The 21468-nt window shown below is 40.7% G+C and overlaps 1 protein-coding gene across 1 annotated transcript; it reads right to left on the bottom strand.

Moving 5' to 3' along the window:
• Nucleotides 1–14290: 14290 nt before the first annotated feature.
• LOC147462137 (uncharacterized) lies at nt 14291–20106 on the bottom strand. Its single transcript, XM_086502748.1, has 2 exons — nt 19745–20106; nt 14291–14402 (listed from the first exon to the last, which is right to left on the bottom strand). Exons 1-2 carry the CDS (start codon nt 20104–20106, stop codon nt 14291–14293), a joined length of 474 nt encoding a protein of 157 aa, XP_086358874.1.
• Between the last annotated feature and the right edge of the window lie 1362 nt (nt 20107–21468).

Consider the following 21468-nt stretch of genomic DNA (forward strand, 5'->3'; position numbering starts at 1 on the left):
GAGTGACATGAGCAGGATCACCAGCATCATGTAGACTCAACTTCAAACCTGTTTCCATGGGAGTGGCAATAGGTTTGCAATCCTTAAGTCCAAACTTACATAGCAATGTCTCTATGTAACTTTTATGACACAAGGCAATACCACCATCACACTGCTTAAACTGTATACCCAAGTAATGATGCAACAATCCCAAATCTTTCATCTTGAAAGTAGCATTCAAATCAGCCTTAAATTCAGCAATATGTCTCTCATTTGGTCCAGTGATTAGCAAATCATTGACATAAAGAACCACAATGAGAAATACATCATCCTCACGCTTTACATACAATGTGCTTTCTGTTGGACTGTTACGGAAGCCTCGTTTAACCAAATGAGTGTCAGCTTTCTCATACCAAGCACGAGGAGATTGCTTCAACCCATACAAAGCCTTCTTACATCTGCACACTTTGTCCTCTTGTCCTTTTATGACAAAACCGCGAGGCTGTGTTACATAAACTTCCTCAAATATGTCACCATTCAAGAAAGCAGTAACAATGTCTGATTGATGTACATCCCAACCAAAATGAGCTGCCAATGCACATAGAAAACGCACACTAGTCATACGACAAGTGGGAGCGAAAGTCTCTTCATAATCTATGCCTTTTTGCTGTGCATAACCCTTTGCAACAAGTCGAGCCTTATGGCGATCGATCTCACCATCCGGCTTGCCTTTCAACTTGTAAACCCACTTCGTACCAATGGCCTTTTTGCCAGGAGGCAAATCACATAAAGTCCATGTGTCATTTTCTATAAGTGCATCATATTCTGATTGCATGGCAGCCATCCAATTTTTTGAATTCTGTGCTTCATCAAAAGACAGAGGCTCCTCAACATCATGTAAACTAGACACAGCCAAAGCATAACAATCTGATGCATAAGATGCATGGCGAGAGCCTGAACGAGTACGACTAGACAAAGGTGTATCCAATTTACTGTCACGCAAAGTGTGCACCAGCCATTTTGGCATACCTCTAGCCTGCTCATTTTCAGCCCTTTCCTCATCAAGTACATCATGTACATCTGCATCAGTAATAGGCTGATCTAAAACATTTTCAGAAACCCCCATAGGCTGTACATTTACCTCATTGGAACTTACATTCGTATTTCCACCACTGAAAAGAGGCAACAAAGTGTCATAAATGTCCTGTGAGCTTACATTACTGTCTCTAGTACATGACAGCAAGGGCTGAACAGAATCTTCCACAAAGACTACATCCCGAGAAACCAGAATACGTTTTGTTTGTGGATGATGCAACCTGTAACCTTTGATTTCAGCACTATAACCAACAAAAATACATTTGACAGCCTTATCATTCAATTTTCTGCGCTGCACTTGTGGCACCAAAGCATATGCCAAACAGCCAAAAACACGCATGTGCTCAATAAAAGGCTTTCTATCATGCCATGCTTCATATGGAGTAATAGACTGCAAAGCTTTCGTAGGACACCTGTTAAGTACATAAGTGGCACACATGATGGCCTCAAGCCAAAAAGAATGCGGTAAAGCTTGACTTTTGACCATATATCGTGCCATTTCCATCAGTGACCTCTTTTTCCTCTCAGGAACACCATTTTTCTGAGGTGTATAAGGCACTGTACATTGGTGTTTTATCCCACGACTAGCCAGAAATGCATTAAATTCATGAGACATATACTCCCCCCCTCGATCGGAACAGAGGGTGCCCATAGTACATTTCGAGACATTTTCAGCCATAGCCAGAACTTGTTTGAAGCACATAAAAACTTCGGACTTCGCTTTAAGCGGAAATACCCATGCATTCCTGGAGTAATCATCAATGAAAGTCACGAAGTACAGGTAATTGCCCAAGGATGGAGTTTGCATGGGCCCACAAACATCACTATGCACAAGCTGCAACCTGCATGTGGCCCGAATTGAGCCATCCTTTGGAAATTTAGAACGCTGCATCTTACCCAAAATACAGCCTTCACAAACATGTTTGACAGGTGCTTCAAGAGGCGGCAAAGAAGCAACCATATCAGATTTCTGCAAACGCAGCAAACTGGCAAAATTCAGATGACCAAAACGTGCATGCCAAAGTTTTGCATCTGAAATAGCCCTTTAATCTGTAACAACATTTGCAAAATTTTGTCCACACTTGTCATACAAAGTGAGCTTATACAGCCCACGACACAAAAGCCCAGATGCAACAATTTCATCACCAAAACTGAGATCATGAACTGTACATCTGTCATCCACAAATTTGACTACAAGTCCAAGTCTAGCAAGTGCGGATACAAACAAGAGATTCTTCTTGATCCCAGGTACATAAAGTGCATCAACAAGTGTGAAGGAACTGCCATTAGCAGCAGTGAGCACAATATTTCCAACTCCCTAAACTGGATAAGAGGCGTTGTTGGCACAAGTGACTGAATTCCCATGAGGGACAGACTTGAGAGAGGTAAACAATTCACGATGTGAGGTAATGTGCTTTGTAGCACCACTGTCGAAATACCACACATGTGAATCTACAGCAACTGACAAGCATGCATCATGGACAAGAGGATTGTAAGTGCACTCTGCGCTAAAAGCCCATTCTGCATCAACATCAGCAACACAGTCTCCTTTCACAGAAGACTCAACAATGGGTGCATTTGTAGTGGAACCAGCATTTGCAGTGGAACCACCCTCTTTCTTCTTAGCCTCTTTGGCCTTCAACTTAGGACACGACTTGATCAAGTGATCATTGGCTTTACAATAATGGAAATGCATCTTCTTTTTGCCCTTATCACCAAAATTGCCAGACGAAGTACTGTCAGCAGAAGCATTAGGAACAGAATTTTTTCCACTCACTGCAAAACCATAAGAAGTGGCTGCATTACTGCAACCACCCTTTCTTTGAGAAGCAATAAAAGCCTGTTCAACTGCACGCTGCCTAGTCCTGTTTTTTCTAGAAAGTGACTCTTGCAACAGCAATGTGCATAATGCATCAAACTTGAAAACTTCACGATTTCCTTGGGTCATCAGTCTCCAAGTACTAGCAAAAGTTTGGTAGGAATCTGGTAAGGCATCAAGAACAGTCTGCACAAGGGAACTGTCTGAAATGACTTCACCTGCAGAAATAAGCTGCTCATTGATATCGTTGACACTAGCAAGGAAAGTGTCCATATCATCTTCCTCATGCATAATCTTCGACTCCAGCTCTTTACGTAGCAAAGCAATTTTAGCCGCATTGCGGCTTGCATAAAGACCTGCTAGAATATCCTAAGCCTGTTTTGCAGATTTTTGCTGAACGGATGTGAGGAACAATGGTGCGCTTCACAGACAACGCAATCAATGCATGAGCCTGTGCATCCTTAACATCCCAGCGAGCTTGTTCTGCAGTAGGAAAAACAACTCTAACAACTGCAATCCTTGCAGCAAGAACTGGAACATCCTCAATATCGCCTGTATCCTCAGAACCAGGACGTACATCAAAGCCCTGCACAATGTTCCAGACACCCTTTGACACAAGAACATGTTGCATCATATAAGCCCACATAGGGTAGTTGTCCCCATCCAACCTGTCCTCAGCAACAAACATCTTGAACACATCTGTGTTGTTGTTGTCAGCCATGGTAAATGCTGCACCTGATGTGAAAACTTCCCGAAAATAGGAGAAATGGAGCGGGAACAACCTGTGCTATATAGCACAAACCGTAGAATACTATAAGGCACCTGTTATGTAGAAAAAGGCACTGACAAAAATTCTGCACAAAATGACGAAATAGCCTGTGCAGTACTGCCTGTAGTGGAAACGGAGGCCGAAATGAGCCCAAATCAAAATTCTGAGCAGACCAAGATCTTCGAGCTTGCCCAAAATTTTTGTCGACCTACGAACGCTTGCCAAAGCTCACTGAAATCGAAGAAAGTGAGCAAGCGTGTGCTGGAGCAACTGGCGACTAAGCCCGGGAGGACGTGACCTGCTCTGATACCAATTGTTGGAATTAGGGTTGCAGAGAAACACACACAGCTTGGAGAAGACGAAGGAAGCTCAAGGCACACAATAGAGAGTGTATTACTTAGTGTGCAATGGAAAGATAGATAGCCCTAGAGTGATGGGCGTATATACTATGCACGGGGGAGAAAACCTCCTAAAGAGGGAAAAAATGCCCTGGCGGTCCTAGTGTGTTCACACACATCACTACCACATGTATATGGTAACACTTTTTGCCCTTATCACCAGAATTGCCAGACGAAGTGCTGCTAGCAGAAGCATTAGGAACAGAATTTTTGCCACTCGCAGCAGAACCATAAGAAGTGGCTGCATTACTATTACCACCCTTTCTTTGAGAAGCAATAAAAGCCTGTTCAACTGCACGTTGCCTAGTCCTGTTTTTTCTAGAAAGTGACTCTTGCAACAGCAATGTGCATAATGCATCAAACTTGACAACTTCAGGATTTCCTTGGGTCATCAGTCTCCAAGTACTAGCAAAAGTCTGGTAGGAATCTGGTAAGGCATCAAGAACAATCTGCACAAGGGAACTGTCTAAAATGACTTCACCTGCAGAAATAAGTTAGCAAGGAAAGTGTCCATATCATCTTCCTCATGCATAATCTTCGACTCCAGCTCTTTACGTAGCAAAGCAATTTTAGCCTCATTGCGGCTTGCATAAAGACTTGCTAGAATATCCCAAGCCTGTCTTGCAGATTTTGCAGAACGGATGTGAGGAACAATGGTGCGCTTCATAGACAACGGAATCAATGCATGAGCCTGTGCATCCTTAACATCCCAACGAGCTTGTTCTGCTGTAGGCAAAACAACTCTAACAGCTGCAATCCTTGCAGCAAGACCTGCAACATCCTCAACATCGCCTACATCCTCAGAACCAGGACGTACATCAATGCCCTGCACAATGTTCCAGACACCCTTTGACACAAGAACATGTTGCATCATATAAGCCCACATAGGGTAGTTGTCCCCATCCAACCTGTCCTCAGCAGCAAACATCTTGAACACATCTGTGTTGTTGTTGTCAGCCATGGTAAATGCTGCACCTGATGTGAAAACTGCCCGAAAATAGGAGAAACGGAGCAGGAACAACCTGTGCTATATAGCACCAACCGTAGAAGACTATAAGGCACCTGTTATGCAGAAAACGGCACTGACAAAAATTCTGCACAAAATGAAGAAATAGCATGTGCAGTACTGACTGTAGTGGAAACGGAGGCCGAAATGAGCCCAAATCAAAATTATGAGCGAACCAAGATCTTCGAGCCTTCCCAAAATTTTTGTCGACCTGCGAACGCTCGGCAAAGCTCACTGAAATCGGAGAAAGTGAGCAGGCGTGTGCTGGAACAGTTGGTGACTAAGCCCCGGAGGACGTGACCTGCTCTGATACCAATTGTTGGAATTAGGGTTGCAGAGAAACACACACAGCTTGGAGAAGACGAAGGAAGCTCAAGGCACACAATAGAGAGTGTGTTACTTAGTGTGCAATGGAAAGATAGATAGCCCTAGAGTGATGGGCGTATATACAATGCACGGGGGAAAAAACCTCCTAAAGAGGGAAAAAATGCCCCGGCGGTCCTAGTGTATTCACACACATCACTACCACATGTATATGGTAACACCGATTTGGATCTAGAAGAGGAGGAAATTCTTATCAAGACACTAAGGGAGTACAAGAATGTGTTGGCTTGGTTCTACAAAGGTTGATCCTAACATTTGTCAGCACACAATTCCAATAAAAGCAAATGCTAAGCCAAGTAGACAAAGACCTTACATGTACAATGATAATTTTGCTAAAAAGATTAAGAAGGAGGTAGATTAACTGAAGGAATATGCAGAATTCATCTATGAGATTGAACATATGGACTGGGTATCCTTGATTGTGGTGGTTCCCAAGAAGAATGAAAAAACTGAGAGTTTGTGTTAATATCAAGAAGGTGAATGTTGCTACAATTCAGGACAACTATCCCCTTCCTATCACTCATGTTCTGGAAAGAGTAGTAGGGAAGGACGCTTATAGCTTTCTAGATGGATTCTATGGATACAACCAAGTCTCCATACATCCTCAAGATCAACATAAAACTACTTTATGTAACAAAATGGGGTATATTTGCATATAGAGTCATGCCCTTTAGGTTGACCAATGCAGCTGCCACATTCCAAAGACTTATGAGTCATGCATTTAAAGAATACCTTAGAGATTTCTTGGAAGTTTTTATGGAAGATTTTGTGCATTCATTCAAATAGGAGATTAGAACATGTTGCACATCTTGTATTGATCTTTGAGAAGTGTAGAACTTATAGAATCTGTCTTAACACTGATAAATGTGTTTTCATGGCCAAACAAGGCAATATACTTGGGCATTAGTATCTAAAAATGGCATCTCTACTGATTTTGAAAAGATTAAGGTTAGTATTGAGTTGCCAAGACCTAGGAATGCTAAATAGGTGCAAGGATTCATGGGACATTATGGGTATAATCGGCGTTTCATTTACATGTATGTTGTTATCACAAAACCCTTATATGCTCTCATCATAGTCTTCTATTAGATGGAGGAGTGTGAGGATTCTTTTAAGAAATTGAAAGATTGTCTTACATCTACCCCAATATTGAAGTCACCAAATTGGCAAGTGATTTTTCATGTGCAATCGATGAATCAAATTTTGCCATAGGTTCTATATTGGGACAACCTAGAGAAAAAAATATGGATTTTCCTATTTCTTTTGCAAGCATACAACTAGACAGTGCTGAGAGAAAGTATACGACTAGTGAAAGGGAAGGCTTAGGCATGGTAAAAAGTTTAGACACTATCTCTTGGCTAATAAATTTAGATTCTTTACTGGTTATCAAGCGCACTGTTATACTTGTTGTTTTGGTAAATAAACCCTATAGTATTGGATACATTGTAAGGTGGTTTATCATCTTGCTTGAGTTCAACTTCATGGTTGTGGTCAAGAAGGGAACTGCACACCAATAGCATAGACCATTTATCTCGCAAACTGAATGGTGAATAGCCTAAGGGAGTGGACGATGATCTACCAGATGCCTATCTTTTCAGCATCGAGATGATTCCAAAAAGGAGCGAGAGTCTAATTCCATTCATAACTATAGGGTAATTGGACATTCTAGTGCCATTAAGGGAAAAGAGAGAGTTGATACAAACCACTGCATCCTTGGTAATGATAGCAGGAAGATTGTACCAGCAAGTTTGAGATGGAATACTATGCTTATGTATTGATCCCAGTGAGCAACCATACTACTTGCAGTCTGCTCATGAGCCAGTAGGTGGCCTCCAAATGGCTACAAATCAAATATTAAAATGGGTATTGTGGTAAGGATTATGGTGGCCAACAATGCAATTGCATATACATACTTATGTTAGGGAATGTCCTAGATGTGCTAAAAGACCTTCTATGTCTCATGCGACATTGTTTCAAGTTTCAATGGCCCCAAAATGAAGCAAATATATTGTGAATTATTTGACTCAGCGCTTGCTAGCTGTGGGAATTAGCAAAGCATGTAAGAAGGCCATTGAACTTGAATCAAGGGACTATGAAATGATTGCAAATCAACTCTATAGGAGAGGAAAATATCTTCAATTATTTCGATTGTGTGTAACTGAAGTGGAATATGTAAGGGTCCTAGAACAAGAACACGCTGGCTTGTCAGGAGGACATTTTTCTATAGACACAATAGCTAAAGCCATAATGATTATAGGATTGTGGTGGTCGACACTTTTTCAAGATACAATAGAATTTGTGAAACGATGCAATGAGTGTCAAAGGGTAAAAGTTCTTGTGCACCGAGATGACATGCCTCTTAGACCAATGATGGGAGCACGAGATTCTTCTAAGTGGGGAATAGATTTTGTGGGGCTGATTAACCCACCAACGCATAGAACACGAGCATAATACATTACTGTTGCCACAAATTATTTGACTAAGTGGGTGGAGGCAAAGGCAACTCTAAAGAATGATGCTCGCACCACAGCAGGATTTCTTAATGAGTATGATTTTACATGATATGGCTTGCCAATTGAGATCATTAGTGATAGGGGTGTGCATTTTATAAATTAAGTGATGCAATACTTGGTCGATGAGTATAAGGTTGTACATAGAAAATCAGCCCCATATCCCCCTCAATCCAATAGACAGGCAGAAAGCACCAACAAATCTTGTGCACAGTGCTGAAAAAGATCATAAGCAATACAAGAATTGATTGGGAGTTGAAACTCAATTCGGCTCTGTGGGCTTATAGAGTAGCATACAAAACATCTATTGGAACTACGCCATTTGACAAGGTATTTGGTCTTGATGCAATTTTTCCTATGGAGTTTTTGATTCCTACACTGATAGTGGCCAAGGAATAAGAATGGGAGGGACACGAATTCTCTTAAAGATTAGAAGAGCTCGAGTAGCTTGATGAGTTCAGACTAAAAGTTGTTACGACCATGTATGCATAGAAGCAGAGGGTCAAAAAATTCCATGATAAACACATCATCAATAAAGAGTTCCAAAAAGGTGATTTAGTACTAGCTTACACGCTAAAACAACACACATCCAAATCAAAGAAACGGGGCTTAGATCCATATGTGATCTATGACCTATTGGCAAGTGGTGTACTCCAACTGGTAACACTTTGATGGTGAACCCATGGCCAATTGGATCAGTGTTTGTAGGCTTAAGAAGGATCATGAACCATTAACAACTAATATGCTATAACATATCCATGATACCAAAGCACGTAAAGACAAAGAGGCTAAAGTAAAATAGGAGGCCTTACTTGAATCAAAGGAATGAGAACGCAAAAGGAAGATGATTCCAAAGGGGCCAAATTTGTTGTTGATCCCAAGGTACCACATGGTATCTTTGTCAATAAACTGGCCATGTTACTAAGGAAAGTATGGATTATATACATCCATGCATTTGAGTAGAAATTGGAAAACAAAGAGCACCTCAATGTGCCTTTATAGATACAGGGGCGGATGCTAACTCATTAAATTATGGCATCTGAGAAATTGTTAGAAAACCCTCACTCACTGAAACTACCACAAAGATGTCCACATCTATAGGGGATTACAAACAAGCCCAAGGATTACGAGAGATACCAATTTTTGTTAATGGACTAAACTTTGTAAGCAAGATGTATGCGATGAAGCGAGGTACAATGGTAACGCCTATCACGCTGGGACAACCATGGCAACGAACATACAATTGCTGGCAAATTCGAAGAAGGCCGCATTATGAAAATTTTGAGCTCATTTAGAGGGCCCTCTAAGGATTTCTCAAGGGAATATTCCTAAAAAATTGGGCATCCAATAAATTTTTTGCAAATGAACTCCAAATTTGTCGGATCTTGCATTTTTAGACTCTACTCATCGAGAGCTTTCCACTAATATATAGCATGATGGGGGTTGGATATAAGAATCACAAGATTCCAAAACCATTCCATTTTTTGAACGTTACAAATGCAAGGTCCGACAAATTTGGAGTTGATTTGTAAAAATTTGACTGGGCGCCCAATTTTTTTAGGAATATTCCCTTGAAAAATCCTTAGAGGGCCGTCTAAATGAGCTCAAAATTTTCCTAATTTGAAGGAATCGATTTCACTCTCATGAAGTGACAGAGAATTTGGCGCCCTTCCTTGAAAAGAAATGCTACAAGCATGACTCAAACTAATCACAACTCAAAGAACCAATACCATTCATCACCAAGTCCACTACAAACATTGAGCTACTATTCCAGACAAACGGGACCCACCCACAAACAAACAAATCTACACGTGGATCCCTAAAACACTAAGACAGACATCACACTTAGAGACATGGCAATCTACTTTGCAAAAATATGTGTAGGGAGTATGCCTATCAAATATAAATATGTTTGGGTCCCTAGAAAGCTGTTAACACTGCAAACTTCTATTACTAAAAAATGGATCATCCCAAAGAAGGAGGAGCAAAGACCTATGTCCAGCAACACACCAACAAATAAGAGGCAAATGCCAATATAGGCCTCTAGGTGTGTGTATGTTTTTTGGTTTTCCGACCAATTTTTGTTTTTTTAATTATTTTTTATTTTTCTATTTTTTTAATTTCTCTAACAAATAGACTTCAGAAAAAAGAAGAGCAGGTAAACAGCCTCCAAAAAAGGAACTGATTGCAAATGCCCCATCTACATCAATAGGGCAACCATCCAAACAAGCTAGGAACAGTTTGGAGAAAGTTCAAAATTCCACTTACCCGTAGTAGCTGGCATGGTTTGGGCATAATGGGCTAACCAGGTCATCCAAACTTCAATTAACAAACCAATCAAACTAGGGTGTATGTATGCATTCTTTTAGAGTCAATTAGGCACTAAATCATAGGGGTTGGTCGGTTGTGTCATTGAGTGCATCAACCTTCTACGCACTCGTACGAGCCGTACACGTGGCACCCACACTCACCAAGCATCAGGTATGTCCCTAGCATGTCAATGACGGTCTGCATGCATGCATGTGTGAGAATAGGAAACCCTAGGTCACACACATAGCAAAAACATTCTTGTGGTGAACCATACACGAAACAATGAAAACACATGTCCAAAGCTAGTCCAGATAGGCTCAAAACTCACAGACACTACCCATGCATAGGTCAAAATGCAAGAGTAATGAAAAAATTGAAAATGTCAAGAACAATGGATCGTAATCCATCATACCTGATAAAGCACGGTGATAGATCATCAAACCTGAGCACTGCAATGTGTTAAGCTAGATTTAAAAAATGATTTGAGACCTCAAATGATACAAATCATCATAGCGGGCACATTTGAAGGTCAAAAACACCAAAAGGTTCTACAAATGGTAATCCAAACTGTTGGGATAGATTTTTAGCTATAAAAGAAGCTTAAGCAAGGGGCCAAAGGATGTACTAAGAGGGGAACTGTCATAATAATCAATATCTAATTCTCCTAAATGATTTTATCAAGTTAAACTAATCATTTAATATGGGGAAGTGCCAGCGGAGAAAAAGCTAGAATATTGGTTAAGCAAGCAGACCGGCCACAGTAGGGATCCAAAGGAGGGAAAATAGGGATCCAAAGGGGGGGCCATCTGCAAAAGAGCCATGTGCAACAATGGGCTAAAAAGACCCTAAGGTTCAGCCCATTAAGACTTCCAAAATGCTAAGGTTCCAAAATTCAAAGGTTGTGTCCAAAGGTCAACCATGGGGGGGATGGATGCTTTGTGTGTGTCCCAAAAGTCTTTACAAATCCCTACATAGGAGGGGGCGAGCCTTGCTTGTAGGGGATGAGAGAGAAATTCACACACACACACACACAAGCTCCCTTTACATAAAGGGAATGAGGGACACATGTCAGCTCCCTAGGCCAGATGCCCACAAGGTGTACCCAATTCCTATTGGATGGCCTTGGAGGTGGACCAATGAGAATTAGGTTAGAGTAAATCTAGTTTAATTAATTTAAAAACACTTAATAAAAGAACCAATGAGAATTAAGCCCTCTAGAAGACTATTGGATAGTCTCCCAAGGGGTCCAATGAGCATTCAACAGCCCAATGGCTTGCCTGATTCCTATTGGCAAGGGGGCAAAGGGGTCCAATGAGATTTTAGTTGAATTATTAAATTACCTAAAGCTCTCACAAAAGGGGAAAGGGGGACACATGTCAGAAGGCTATCACTTATGCTGCTTAATTGTCATTGGCTCTGATACCAATGTAACATTTAATGGCCTAAAAACTTGTGTGTAGCGGAAATTAGCATGAACATAGTGGGCATTTCATTAGAATAGATTCCTAATGAGAATTACAAAAGTGCTTGGGTGGAGAGAGCAACAAAAAGCATAACACCTAGTTAGATAGCATGAACAATACTTTCAAAAGAGAGAGAAATTAAGCTATTGACAACAGTTGAGGACCGGATTTACATGGAGCTGGGGCCAGGGGGCAATGGGGTCCAATGAGAGTTTAGTTGAATTATTAAATTACCTAAAGCTCTCACAAAAGGGGAAAGGGGGACACATGTCAGAAGGCTATCACTTATGCTGCTTAATTGTCATTGGCTAGCCCTAGGGAGGTCCAATGAGAGGGTAGCATGAGCAAATAGCAAGAGGGGTCGACCAAGAGAGAGAGGGGGGCTGATTTTTGCAAGGCATTATCACACACACACTCACACAATCTCATGTGTAAAAGAAGACTCTCTCTCCTTCTCAAGCTTTAATGGAAAGCTTACCACCTACTCCAAGCTTGTGAGAAGGGAGGCCTACACCAACAACTCTTGGCTTTGTGATGCAAATCCAACCAAGATCCAAGCTTCAATGCATGCTCATCTCCTCTACCATGCTAATTACTAAGCTAAGCTATGCTAATATGAGGGATTATGTGAGGAGATGTACATCTTTCTGGTAAGAATACTCCTACTTCCTCTCAATCTACTCTCATACCCTGCTAGCTATCACCATCTTTGAAGGTGTGTGAGGTCTTGGGTCTGAGACCGGGGAGAATAGATGTTGTGTTTGATAAGTGTTTTGCTTAGTGCATGAAGCTTTGAACTTCATTGCACTAGCTAGTCTTGAAGGAACACAAAGAAATGTATTGTACAATGTCTCTCTTGATGGGAGAAACCATAATACAAAGCCTTTTGGAGGGGGGACCGGCTCCATGTAAATCCGGTCCTCAACTGTTGTCAATAGCTTAATTTCTCTCTCTTTTGAAAGTATTGTTCATGCTATCTAACTAGGTGTTATGCTTTTTTTTGCTCTCTCCACCCAAGTACTCTTGTAATTCTCATTAGGAATCTATTCTAATGAAATGCCCACTATGTTCATGCTAATTTCCGCTACACACAAGTTTTTAGGCCATTAAATGTTACAAGAACTAATTGGGTACTAATTGTAGGTAAGGGTAAGCCAAAAAAGAAAAGCATCAGACGATCAAATTAGCCTCATAATGTTACAAAACAAGGACATTGACATTTTGACCCAACCTTAAGCTTGAAAATGACTTGTACATACAAGTGATGCATTAAGTTAGCTTCAAGGATGCTTAGAACTGCAAGAAATATGGATGCACACTTGGCTCCGTTGAAAAATATGATCAAATTAAGAAATCCGAGTAGCAAACATGTTTCAAGCTCAGAGTTACATCAGAATAGCTGGGGGCATATACCAAGAACCTAAGGGTAAGGTCTAAGTTCATCTGAATAAAAGCTAAGTGTTGAAAATGGTCCACATGCAAAAAAACAATTACAAACAATAACTTAGGCTCTAACTTGACCATTAGTGGCTCAAAATCACCCAAGAGGTACTCAAAGGCATATGCATAATGTCAGCGTCACAAATCGGTGAAAACTCTCAGAAAAGGCCAGGAACGATGGATCATGATCCATCATACCTTTCATGAAAATCTACTTTTGACATGGTAGCTAGGTTAAGCATGATAAAGAATGTTGAATGGTATAGATCTTCAATGAAATGAAATCCAATTACATGTCAAAAGGGGCTATTTACTCACTTTCAGTGTGGCAATTTGGTGGAACAAGCATATGATAAACATTTTGACTTCACCTTGGGCAAAAAGTTGGCGAGGAATACAAGCTATATAGAGTACACATCGAGGAAATGGTGTTAAATTTTCAGCTCTATTAAGGGAATGATGGATCACAATCCATCATTCCTCTTTAAGGTATGCACTCTATCAAGGTTTGAGGTCAAGGTACCAAGCAAAAGGAACCCATAGGTGTCATTATCTTGCAAGTTGACCTAGGGAATTTAAAGATACAAGTGATTTTACGTTCGCGAAACTTCGTGCCTTAATCGTTTGCTTGTCATGCCTTGAACAAAAAAATTGAGTGAGGATTTCACCATCTTAATATATTGTATGTTGGGCATGTGATGCTTGATATGCAGGTACAATGCCACAAGATAAAGACATCGTCAAATTTCATTGCGTGAATGCGATAATATACACCACGGTACTTTTTGTAGTACCCAATGAGAGATTATTGGTGCTTTGTAGAGCTTAGGTGCGGTAGCAAATAGGTCATGGTACTTTTTGTAAGCACCAATGGAAGTTTACTGTCCACTGCTTCACAAAGCTGAGGGATACTGGTGGAAATCACAAAGTCCATGTATGTGACTATGATTTAAGGTACTTTTTGGAGCTAATTAATATGGAAGCTTTTTGTATGGTAGTTCAAATTGAAGGTGCAACCATGAGTACCACATAGGCACTTGTACATATTGTTGTATTACTTGGTAGAATTTACAGTACCTGTCATAGGTTTATTTAAGAAATCATATGCATTTATCTTTCAAAGTACATATTTCTTGGGCCCAAAGTACATATGCCTCTTTTTCAAAGTACCATGCATGTGTTTGTACATTGTGAAATTACATATGACTTTTTTCAAAGTATCATCCATGTGTCTATACATTGTGAAAGTACATATATGCCTTTTTGCAAGGCACCATGCATGTGTTTGTACACTGTCAAAGTACCTATTCCTTTTTTGCAAGTTCCATGAGTTCCACATAGGTTCTTTGTACATAATGTTGTATTACTTGGTAGATTTTAAAGTACTTGTCATAGTTTTATTGATAAATCATATGCATTTATCTTTCAAAGTACATATTTCTTGTTTCCAAAGCACCATGCATGTGGTTGTACATTGTGAAAGTACATATGCCTTTTTCCAAAGTGCCATGCATGTTTTTGTACATTGTGAAAGTACATATGCCTTTTTTCCAAAGTACCATGCATGTAATAGTACATTGTAAAAGCACATATTTGCCTTTTTTGCAAATCACCATGCATGTGTTTGTACATTGTGAAAGTACCTATTACTTTTTTGCAAAGTACCTTCAATGGTAAGTTCTTTTGATTCATACTTTGAGCCTATCCTTGGTACTGTCATAAGTCCCTACAGTGTATCCTTGCTACTTTTTTGACAATACCTGCAATTGGTGGTTTCAACATACCCTTGCTATCCCTTGGTACTATATGTATAAGTAATCATGATAGTTCATTTAATCTTGGATAGATGGACTAATATTTACTTCCCCTTTGTGGTGCAGAAAGAACTGCTTGACCTGGTAGCATTAGAAGCTACATGTGCTGCTCAAGTCAAATTCTGTGAGAGCTTGCTAGGGCAAGTGAAGAGAGGTGATTCAATGTTGCTATGTCCCACAGTTGGCGAGCATGGGAGTCAACTGCAGGCCAAAGTGACTGTTCCAGGAGCTTCTGCTACATGTGGTTTAGGTTTTGTGGGTTACAACGTCGTGTGTGTGTATACACTAGAATGTGGTGATACATACCATGCTTTGTGTTTTGCTAGATGGGCTACGTCAGAGAAAGTATGTGCCAACCCCTCCTGTAAGCAGAGTGTTCCGGAATCGGCAAAGTCAATGCTTGTGCGTTATGGTTGGTTTTTTATTCTCCACGTCTGCCTTGATTACTAGAGTTTGTTAAGAATGCTTTTAACTTATTTTGCACACTTTTGTGGTGTAGTAGTAGGTTCCAGTCATATGCCTTATGCAGCAACATTACCAGCTGAGGTGCCAATACAGAATGTTGATGCAACTCTCGACGCCCCCACTATGGACATAGACATGCAGTTTGTTGATCAGTCAACTCCAGCTGGTAGGGAAGGCTCATCCTTGGCAGGTGACAAAACTCTGGCTGGCGAGGAAGGCTTGCATGTGGCAGGTGACAAGACCCCAGCTGTTGAGGTGGAGCCCTCTAAACAGACAGAAGGTGAACCAAAAAAAAAGGTAACTGAACCAATGGAAGATGCTGATGTTACTTTGACGGATGCTGTAGCGTAAGAGGGAGTGGAAGCCGTGCAAAAAATGGTTCACGGTGATGCAAATCCAGATTCCCATCTCTTCCTTAGTGATATGGTGAAGAACTCAAAGAAGCGAAAGAAACACGATTGTTTTGGCCACAGGACTTGGATCCCTATAGGCATTGAATGATTTTTATTGTCCCCCCTTTATGGTGCAACTGGACAATCCAAAAAGGCACGAGCAACAGATATCACCCGTTCAAAGCAGCAATCTAACAAAGCAGAGGATGAGAGTGATGGTGAGACCTCGTTTACACATGAATTGGTCAGGAAAAGCATCTTAGCACATAGAGGGAGTTTGTAGGTTCAAGCTCATTGATAGTGTCATTTCTGTAACTTATGTTCATGCTCAACTGCGTGTAAGTCGAGTGGGTCTTGGTTTCAGGTGAAGATGGAAAAGCGACGAGCAAGAGGAGTCACTACCTCCCCCGAAGAAGTCCCCCATGAAAAGTACTCCCCTCCGACATCCCAGTATTATTTCCCATCCCCCAAAGCCTCGCGTTTGCAAGAGACTGTGACATTTGTCACTTAGTGTCTTCACTCTCTTGTAACGTCAAGAATCTTTGATTCTTGCTTTTGGAATACAAATGAGAATTTTATGTTGGCCTCCATTTGTCTTTTTTGCTTTATTGCAACTGTCACGTTTGTACAGTGTTCGAAAGGTGCCTAGTCTATTCCTTTTCAATTTGCAACCATGTCTTTTATAGAGATACCAAAAGAAAAGGGGACTCTCAAACTGCTTGTTGAGGAAATAATAATCATCAGAGATCCACCACCCTATGTTCCAAGCTCAATCACATCTCTTCCATTCGATAACCCTACATGACCAGCATTGGTGTTTGATCTTAATGGTGTTCTCTGTGCTTCATGGTTTAAATCTGACCCTCCTGATCTGGAAACTACTGCATTCGACCTCATCCAATAGTCAAGGGACAGGTTGATTGAGCCTTTTTCAAAATTTTTGCTATATGTATGATTTATGCATGCCCACTGAGTGGGAATTGTTGTAGATTTTAGGTACCTCTTCGTTCCCAAGGATGCAAAACAGTTCTTAGCTTGGGTTGTGGGCTGGGCAAATATTTACATCTGGAGTTCAGTAATGTTGGAAAGAGTGGACATAATTGTCTCTACAGGTTTTGAGGGGATTTGTGACTACTTCAGCGGATGGTCAGGACAACAGCTATGTGATGTAGCCACATTCTCCATGGCAGGTGGAAAACCAGTTTTTTTCAAGAATTTGAAAATTTTTCTAAAGGTGGTTCGACGATACGATGCGAGCAATGTGCTATTGATTGACAACAGTTTTTATGAATGCCATTATAATCCTCCGGGTTCCTACATCATTGTACCTAGCCTATAGGAGCAGCGTAGTGACTTCTTGTCCAGGGTCATGAAGGAGGCTCTTGTGAAATGGCGTGATGCTACAGATGGGTCAACCGAAGCTGTCACCTTCAATAATGTGAAGCCTACATCGGAGGACGACTATGTTAAAGCTGCACTTCGGCGTGGTGGAAAGATGACCAGTTATGAACAATACTTGAAAGGGCCACAATTGATGCCAATGCTCTTTAAGCGCTAGTGTCTCTACATTGTCATGTAGTGGTGTATTTGTAAAGAACTTATGTAATTTTGTGAAGCCAAGTTTTGTAGCAACCCCTTGTATAAGCAGACTTGTCATTACAACTACCTATTTGTAAGCTAACACTCTCCACAAAGCCATGTATATGCCTACTTCCCATGAGGGATGTTTTTTTTGGCAACATTCAGAGTGCCTCTGTACTGACTGCACAGTACAGAGGGATGAGTAACTAGTCGGCAACACAAAAATTGAATTTATAATTATTCCATTATGTCACCATTGTCGTTTTGGACTCAATTTATTTTGTGGGTAGTGTGTGCTTGGTTGTGGATGTGGATGGTGTGTGAGACAGGCAAATGAAGGCTTCTACTACCATGCTATGTTTCAAGATTGGAGGCCTCTTGTCATTACAATCATGTTGTTTTAGCATTCTAGCACTGGAAAGTAGCACTACAAATACCAACCATGGTACTTGGTGTACCCAATGTGCAAACAAGTATTTTAAAAGGGACTGTGTAACCACCCACAATGGTACACTATCTTCAGACAAATACATGTGACAATGCTGGGAGACTACCACCAATGGTACTTAGAGTACCAAATTTACAGATATGGTGCATTCATGATACTTAAAGTACCTAATCTGCACACTACTACAATGAAGAACATGCACTTAGAACCTGTGATTGGTACTTTAAGACTACCTTGATACCCCCTATAAGTACCTGAACAAGCCGTAAAGTTCTTGAAACCTGAACTATAGTACTTAAAGTACCAAATTTAATGATATGTTGCAAAAAGATAAAAGTAAGAATCAGGAGGCTACATTTGTGATTATTTGTTTTTGGAGGACTCAAATACAACGAACACTAATTGTAGCAAAACAACTGTTTATCAGGCTTCAATATAGAAAGACCTACAAGACCATTGGCATACTGTTGTACACATTTTCATAAACTTATGCAGATAATCTGAACTTATGTGGCTCACCATGTAAGGGTTCCAAGGGTATCTTGATGGATCGAACCAAGTGCTATGCCAACAACACTTTTGGCTGTTCAGGAGGGATGTAATAAACATCCTCGGTACCATCAACTAGCTCATAGTAGTATCCCTCAACCACATATGAATTTGGAAAAATGCAATTCTCCCAAGAATCTCTTAGCACTCGTGCTGTTTTGTATTTCTCCTATGAGCACCTCAAGAGGTAGAAGTCTGCTCCATCTTCGTTCGCATTCGTGGCAAAGTTGTCACCTACACGCAGAGCGTCACTGATTGCATCGTGATGTCCACCATACATAGGCAAATCTGATACTTCATCGTCACTTGATTGATCGCTTTCTCCATCACTGCCATCCAAGGGTTTGATGCTGATGTACTTCCAGTTCTCGACATGTGTGTTGTTAAGGCATCGCCTCCAGTGTTGTGACATACAAAAAAAACAAAAACATGAGAGAGCTCTGTAGCGCAGTGCACACTTGTCATTCCTAGAGTGTCCATTCACACAATGCAATGAGCGTGACCCTTCCACTCGCTTGCAATTCCATTTCCTCTCCCTAGGTACATCAGTCGCTTCGACATCCCAAAAAATTCGAGGCACCTCTGACTGGGTGTTTTCATCATGAAATTTATGTTTCAAGAAATTGACCACATCCTTGGCACACTTCATGTGCCAAGCATCAGGTTTCAATTGCTCATGTGTCAGAGCCCTTTTGACGATAGCACCAGCCCCATCATGCTCTCCTTTGCCATGGCCCGATGCAAAGAAACTCCATAGCATCTCAATGCAAGTCAAAGAGTAGTACCTAGATCAATCACACGTCTCAAAGACTAGGCAAGAACACAAAACTCGCACACTTGTTTAAGAGTCAAAGGAAGCTAGCATACCTTGACACAAAGAAAAATGGTCTAGATGCCTTGAATTGAGCAACACATCCGTTTGACCAGACCCAGTACCGCTTCAAGAAGTTGAAACCTTGCTCCTGTAGCCACACACTATGACCTTGCATACAATGCTGTACAAACAATGTGTCATGCTCTTTGTCATTAGATATGTAAAAATGTATATATTTTAAGACCCTGTCAGCCTCGTCTCGAACATAAGTGATGTGCACCAAGATGGTGACTTGTGAAGAGTACCAATGCGTTGATGGATTTCATTTTGCTCCTTGAAAGAGCAATTTTCAGCAAAGTGTATAACAGAGACTACCACGTCTCTAGGAAACCTTTAAATGCAATCTTTGAATTGTTGAGAATGCCACCTGGCAATAAAATTGTGTTTGATGTAGATGGTTAGACGATTTTCAAGGAAGGATGTAAAGTCCTTGCATCCCATCTCCTTGACCAGTAGATCCTTGCACTTCTTGCCTTCTTGATGGGCTGACACAACGTCTTCAAACACCTTTACTGAAATCTGGAATGCATTTTCAGATTTTTCTCTTGGATAGAGCACTAACGGCTTTGATCCACATTGATCACATTCTCCCTTCAAGCAAGACAGTTTATGAAACATAGACTCATCTGGCTTTGGACATAATACCATCTCAGCCAAGCTGTTGATGCTACTGTGCATGTACGCAGCAACTCCACACTTTCCTAGGACCTCTTCTGTGAAGCATATATCACAACTGCAGCCACACCCTTCACTATGCACTCCTGTCTTGTTTTGTCTCATCTGGTTGAATGCTTCCTTGATGTATATCATCTGTATGTGAGCAATACAGCAGCAAGTGTACCTTTCCTTCAACTTGCCAACAAACCAAGGCTTCAATCCCTCAAAACATCTGAGAGAGATCTTGATGTGTGAATACTGCATTTGGAATCTCCTATAGAGCTCCACCTATCCAATGAAAAGTAAATCTCATCAAAACCTGTAGTCAAAACAAGGTCAAAGTCATTGTAACTTGAATTTGATACCTAACATGGTACTTTCCTAGACCTTTCATTAGGTACTAAAGTACCTTAGACAATGTAAATGGTACTTTAAGAAGTATCAATTTCTGCAAAGTACCTAAGCCTCTGCAATTGGTACTTTAATAAGCACCACAAAGACTACCTCTAAAGTACCTATATACCTAGATTTGGTATTTTGGAAGTACATGTTTGGTCTCATGCTAGCTTTAAAAGGTATCAATTTCTGCGAAGTACCTAAGCCCCTGCAATTGGCACTTTAATAAGCACCACAAAGACTACCTCTAAAGTACCTATACCTAGATTTGGTTTTTGGAAGTACATGTTTGGTCTCATGGTAGATTCTACCTAATCTCAAGGTACGTTTGAAGCTTCCAAGTACCCTAAGAGGACCTAATAGTATACATGCATGGTTATAACGGACCTATGAGTTCACAAAGGTTGTTTTCAACTACCATTGAATGTACATTGGTCATCCTAAAGTACCCAAATAGGACTTATGAGTTTACATTGGTGCTTTTGAGCAGCAACCCCTGTGTGACAGGAAAGTATTACTACCATCTACATGTAGGTACTCAAGGTAATCTTCAAGCTAATATACACCTACAAAGTAACATATAGAAAATTTGGTAGTATTGAAGAGTCTATGCAGCTTGCCCCAAAGCACTTTTGATTGCTTTTATGTATACTTGAGGTACTTGACTCCCCTCATGAATGCTAGTCCTCCAGAAGTACCAAAAGATTACCTTTTGGAGCCTACACACCTCTCGGGCTTGATAGACAACATTATACTTGATTTAATACTACCTATATGTAGTTACTACCTATGTACGCATGGTACCTATATTATTGCATACAAGAGAACAAAATAATTCAAGTGTTTTCAGAGCATACCTGTGACTCGTCAAGCAAATGTATTGGATGCTTAATGTAAGATTTTCGTCCAGACGTTCCGGTACACATCCTTTTTGTTTGGCGACACTCGCGTCTCCATTTGCCAAAAAGCAAAAACATTGTCTCTTATCTCCTGTGTGATGCAATGAATTGAGGCTGTTGGCGTCGGCATAATTGCAATGGAAATGCTCCCGCCTCAGCCTGTTTTAATTGTTCATTAGCTGTTGCAAAATTTTGTCGATGTAGCCCTGTGAACCTCTCC

The sequence above is a fragment of the Adiantum capillus-veneris genome, chromosome 3 (assembly GCF_014529385.1).
Source record: "Adiantum capillus-veneris isolate H3 chromosome 3, ASM1452938v2, whole genome shotgun sequence".
NCBI lineage: Eukaryota > Viridiplantae > Streptophyta > Polypodiopsida > Polypodiales > Pteridaceae > Adiantum > Adiantum capillus-veneris.